At 45.2% G+C, this 5886-nt stretch overlaps 1 protein-coding gene across 1 annotated transcript; it reads left to right on the forward strand.

The window, feature by feature from the left end:
• The first annotated feature begins 683 nt into the window (after positions 1 to 683).
• Positions 684 to 2913, forward strand: FOXC1 (forkhead box C1). The gene has a single exon (XM_075316492.1). The coding sequence runs from the start codon at positions 1021 to 1023 to the stop codon at positions 2488 to 2490; it is 1470 nt and encodes a 489-aa protein (XP_075172607.1). The 5' UTR covers positions 684 to 1020; the 3' UTR covers positions 2491 to 2913.
• The last annotated feature ends 2973 nt before the right edge of the window (positions 2914 to 5886 follow it).

Consider the following 5886-nt stretch of genomic DNA (forward strand, 5'->3'; position numbering starts at 1 on the left):
GGGATACACAAGCCTTCATTTGCAAGTCACAGGCAGATGAGAAAGGAGCAGACTGGAGACAAGACCAAATGGCTGATTTATCCCATTCCCTACAAAGCAAGGAGGACGTGTAACTCCAGGAGCCCAATCTTCACACTTCACCTTCTCCATATGAGCTGTGTTAATAAGCTGCTAATATGCCAGCCTCGCCATGCCTGCTGTACCCGTCCACCATCACTGCACCGGGTCCAGTGATGCTCTGCCCATGCTTTGTGCCAGGCTGTGGTGGGTGCAGGCGATACTGGCACATGGCAGTCTGTTTGGGATTTCGTTCTTGCAGAGTTTGCTTCTGCAGTTATTGGGTAACGAATATTGCTCCGCACAGCCCTGATACACTCGTTTAACCTATTCAACCCGAGGGAGAAGGAGTAAAGGTGCCCATACATCAGGGGTGGGGTTCCACATGCTGGCAGGATTGCTGGCATGTGACAACAATGGTGTGTTGTTCCGCTCCCACTCGGGGCAGAGGTGTGTATGGTGCCCGGCAGGGTGTGATGTGTGCGGGCACCGGGCGCGGGGTGTGTGGTCAGTGTCTGCTGCCCACGGAGTATGAGGAAGTGTCCCGCTCCGTGATTGGCTGAGCGCAGTGTAGGGGGCGTGGCCCGGCAGTCTGCACTACTCCGTAGAAAAGTCCCTGCCTGCTGACTGATGCTCAAAGTTCCTAAGTTCCCCCCATGTCCCCCAGCCGCTGAGAGCGCAGCACCGAGGCCCGGGCGGGAGCGCCACTCATCGGGAGACGCGGTGCCACCTGCACACACAGCTGGCAGCCGGATCTGGGGTGCCCTCTATGCGGTGACCTGCCTGCACTCCCCTGGGCCTGGGCTCGCCGGAGCTCCTGCCTTCTCCAGCGCTGTGGATCTGCCTGAGGACATCTGCTGTGGATGACACTTGGCCCATCCTGACCCTGCAGCGCCCTCTTCTCTCCTCAGTGCCCGGGCGGGAGGCTGGCAGGCTTGGCCTCCACTAGGAGGTGGCAGAACCATGCAAGCGCGTTACTCCGTGTCCAGCCCAAACTCCTTGGGTGTTGTGCCATATCTTGGAGGGGATCAAAGTTACTACAGGGCGGCAGCAGCTGCAGCAGCAGCTGGTGGGGGCTACACTGGCATGCCTGCCCCTATGAGCATGTACTCGCATCCAGCCCACGAACAGTACCAGGCCGGCATGGCCAGAGCCTATGGGCCTTATACTCCTCAACCCCAACCCAAGGACATGGTGAAGCCCCCCTACAGCTACATCGCTCTCATCACTATGGCCATCCAGAATGCCCCCGACAAGAAGATCACTCTGAATGGCATCTACCAGTTCATCATGGAAAGGTTTCCCTTCTACAGAGACAATAAGCAGGGCTGGCAGAACAGCATCAGACACAATCTGTCCCTCAATGAATGTTTTGTCAAGGTGCCCAGGGACGACAAGAAACCGGGCAAAGGGAGTTACTGGACCCTGGACCCAGACTCTTACAACATGTTTGAGAATGGCAGCTTCTTGAGGAGGAGACGTAGGTTCAAGAAGAAAGATGTGGTCAAAGATGGGAGCAAGGAGGAGAAGGACCGGCTCCTGAAGGACCACCACCAGTCCCAGACCCCTAATTCCCAGCAGCAGTCTCAGCAGCGCCAGGGAGAACAAGACAGCAGCTCCCAGCCGGTGAGGATCCAGGATATAAAGACAGAGAATGGGACCTCTTCTCCTCCCCAGGCCATGTCTCCTGCCATCAACCCTGTGCCCAAAATCGAAAGCCCAGACAGCAGCAGTATGTCCAGTGGCAGCCCTCACAGCATCCCCTCCAGCAGGTCCATGAGCCTGGACACGACAGAGTCCCACCACCAGCACCACAGCCAGGGCTTCAGCGTGGATAACATCATGACCTCCCTGCGGGGGTCTCCTCAGGCCACAGGAGAACTGGCCACCAGCTTAATCGCCTCCTCCAGGACGGGCATAGCCCCTTCTCTTTCCCTCAGCTACTCTCCAGGCCAGGGCTCTATCTACAGCTCGCCTTGTAGTCAAAGTGCCAGTGGTGCCAGCTCTGCAGGGACCTACCATTGTAATATGCAAGCCATGAGCCTATACTCTGGAGACAGGTCTGGACATTTGACCTCAGCCAACACTCCAGCAGCCACCACCGTGGAAGAGACATTGCCCGATTACTCCATTACTACCACCACATCTGCCCTGAGCCATGGCAGCCTGGGCTCTGGCCAGGAGCATCCTCACCAGAGCAGGCTACCATCTTGGTACTTGAATCAGTCGGGGGATTTAGGCCACTTGGCAGGGGCCACCTACCCAGGACAGCAGCAGAACTTCCACTCTGTGCGGGAGATGTTCGAGTCGCAGAGAATTGGCCTGAACAGCTCCCCTGTGAACGGTAATAGCAGCTGTCAGATGTCCTTCCCCTCCAGCCAGTCTCTGTACCGCACATCGGGGGCATTTGTGTATGACTGCAGCAAGTTCTGACCCCACAGCTGGGCCCGAGAGCGCTGACAAGAGGTGCCCGAGCCACCTAGTCCGGCCCAGAACTTTGTAAGGACCCCATTAGTTTGTACAGACTGCCAGGTTTGTAGAGGGACACCACGTAAGTTCCTGCTCTCTCCACAGGTTCTTTTGTAAGGTATCTTATTTTCCTATGTTACAGAGCATATATATATGGCGAGCTTTCTATATGGACATGTATATTGCAATATAGTAATTTATTTTTTAATGTCTACATGGATAATGAGGACCAAACCAGACAGTGTTGTCCATCTGCTTGTGTGAACATTGGAGGTTTCATTACAACAAAAAGGGAATTGTACCCGTCTATTTTACCGGTTTGTTTTCTTCTGAAGGCATAGTAGTATTGTCTCTTTCCTAATAAATGACCATTCTATTGAACGATAACTATGTCTGCGGCTTTGTAACTCCACATCCCCTCTACAATAATGAACAGCAATGATAGTAAGGGCAGCCGGGTCCTCATTCCGAATAATGGCGCTTCAGAGAACGCAGTCTGTACTGGGCCGAATACTGCACCGAATCATCTACTGGAGTGATCGAGGTTTAGATATATACAGCAAGCAAAATACGCAGTGATGTCTGTACAGGGACCTAGTGTAATACGCCGAAAATAATGGATGATGGCCCTGTATTTAGATATTCAGTTCTGAAGTGTGTGTGCGTGTAAGTATTTGCAAATATATATCTGTGCAAATATGTGTGCGTGTGTATGTGTGTGTGTATATATATATATATATATATATTTCATAGACATATACACACGCATGTACATGTGTGTGTGTGTGTGTGTGTAATACATATATATATGTATGCGTGTATATATATATATATATATATATATATATATATAGTGTCTGTACAGCACACACGCGCATATATATGTGTGTGTATATGTGTATATATATATATGTATATATATATATGTATATATATAGTGTCTGTACACCACACGCGCGCATATATGTATATATATGTATATACATATATATATATATATATGTATATCTATATATAAAATGTTATACACTCTTTCTTTGCATTTATATTATTATTGTTTTCTTCGATACTGTTATTCACTAATAGTGGAGGGAATGAATCCGCATTGACCTGGTATACTTATTTAGTGGGTGTTTCTGCTGCTCATATTCCGATTGATTTTTCACAAGATAACGCCATTTTTCCTGCTCGTCGTCAGGAGAGAACTATAGACTCCTGGGATAGTCTTACCCCTCCCCCACCTCAGATAAATCAGGAAATGCAGTAAATTCATTAGCTCCCAGTGATCGGTGCTGTCAATCAGTATTTGAGGGCTGATTAGTTGATTACAGATATCTAGGCCTCACATACATAACACAGGGAATTATCAGGCCCTTATCTTGAAAGAGTCACTTAAAGACTCATTATTATCTCGACTTGTCACTGTTCAGTTTTATGGTTTACATCTTCACGATAATTTATTTCATTTCTGCAATACATTAAGTGTTCGTACTATTAATTAACGGATGGCGACTCAACAGCTGCAGAGCACTAATCCAGGAAAGCACTGATTAATGACTGCATACGCGTTTTATAAAATCAGTTCTATATTCTTATACATGACAGGATTTCTTAAGATAAATATTTTGAGATGGACAAATACTGTTCTGTTCACTCCTTTGAAATAGAAAAGTCTCCCTGGTGGTCCCGGGCGCTGGAAATATTTTGTTGTCATTATTTCAGTGTAGTGTTGACAATCCTCCAGACTCAGAATGTGCAGGGCTGGCTCCGACTGAGGCTGGCAGGCACGCGTTCTGCTGATTTATTGTTTATTTATCTAATGTATTGCTATCTCATAGACTATCTACGTTAAGTCGTCTATTACCTAATATATATAATCTAACTATACTGTTTAGCATCTATCTCTCCTATTATCTATTATCTATATCGCTATTAACTATCTATCTAATAACTATCCTATTATCATGAATCTGTTTATCCTTCTATTATCTATCTTTTATCTATTTATCCTTCTGTTATCTATCTATCTATCTATCTATCTCTCTGATATATCTATTTATCCTTCTATGATCTATCAATCTACCTATGTGTGTCTATGGACATAGCGGTCATTTAATAAGTAAAGAAAGAATGCAACATAAAAAATCAGAGGGAAATAGATATTTTGAATATATATATAAAATCCTAATTTGGCTGTTCGCAAAAAAAAGAGGAAGGCTCCCTAATTATCCCCGCAGTGCAGCTTTTCTAGCTGTTACCTGCAGAAGGTGTTTCTAGATGGGCACAAATAACTGTGACTGATGTTAATTAATATAATTGTTGTTTTTTTTTTTATTTAAATTAGGAGAGAGCAGGTCTGTTCTCCCAGAGACCAAGTCTGATCATCATCATTAGTAGCATGAATAATATTAGTAGTGAAGCTTATTAAAAGATTCTAATAGTGGTGGTAATAATTGTGCATTATTATTATTAGTTTAGAATATTCATAATTGCACCCTCCTACATTATTATAAAATTGCTGATAGTTTTACAATGTTTATAAACGAATTATTAACTATAATATTCATTATAATTATGAATATTACAATACTTTAATTGCTTTTATTCTAAGGAGTGTAGAGATCAACTCGACAATCTAAACGCTCACATTTAAAAGCTATCATCATTTGGAATGTCAAATGCTGTTTGTTGTTGTGTGGCAGGTTTTCATGAAGTGGATACAAAAAAGGCAAAATATAAAGCAGACAGCTTCTTCTCTGTCCTCTCTCCTATGTTTGGCTCAGTATATGGACTGAATGTGACTCCAACCAGTAGATATAGGCAGCAGGAGACAACTGTGTAAGTGATGCTCTATGTATATGATATTAGTGACTGTGGTAGGTGATGTCTAGGTGATGCCCTGTGTGTGATGCCCTGTGTGTATTGCATTGGTGATTGTAAGCTGTGTAGGGGATGCCCTCTGTGTATTTTGTGGGCTGTGTAGGTAATGCCCTGTGTGTATAATATTAGTGACTGTAAGCTGTGTAGGTGATGCTCTGTGTGTATAATATTAGTGACTGTAAGCTGTGTAGGTGATGCCCTGTGTGTATAATATTAGTGACTGTAGGCTGTGTAGGTGATGCCCTGTGTGTATGATATTAGTGTCTGTAGGCAGTGTAGGTGATGCCCTGTGTGTATGATATTAGTGACTGTAGGCTGTGTAGGTAATGCTCTGTGTGTATGATATTAGTGACTGTAGGTGATGTCCTGTGTATATGATATTAGTGACTGTATGCTGTGTAGGTGATGCCCTCTGTGTATTTTGTGGGCTGTGTAGGTAATGCCCTGTGTGTATAATATTAGTGACTGTAAGCTGTGTAG

This window comes from Anomaloglossus baeobatrachus, chromosome 6 (assembly GCF_048569485.1).
Source record: "Anomaloglossus baeobatrachus isolate aAnoBae1 chromosome 6, aAnoBae1.hap1, whole genome shotgun sequence".
NCBI classification, from domain to species: domain Eukaryota; kingdom Metazoa; phylum Chordata; class Amphibia; order Anura; family Aromobatidae; genus Anomaloglossus; species Anomaloglossus baeobatrachus.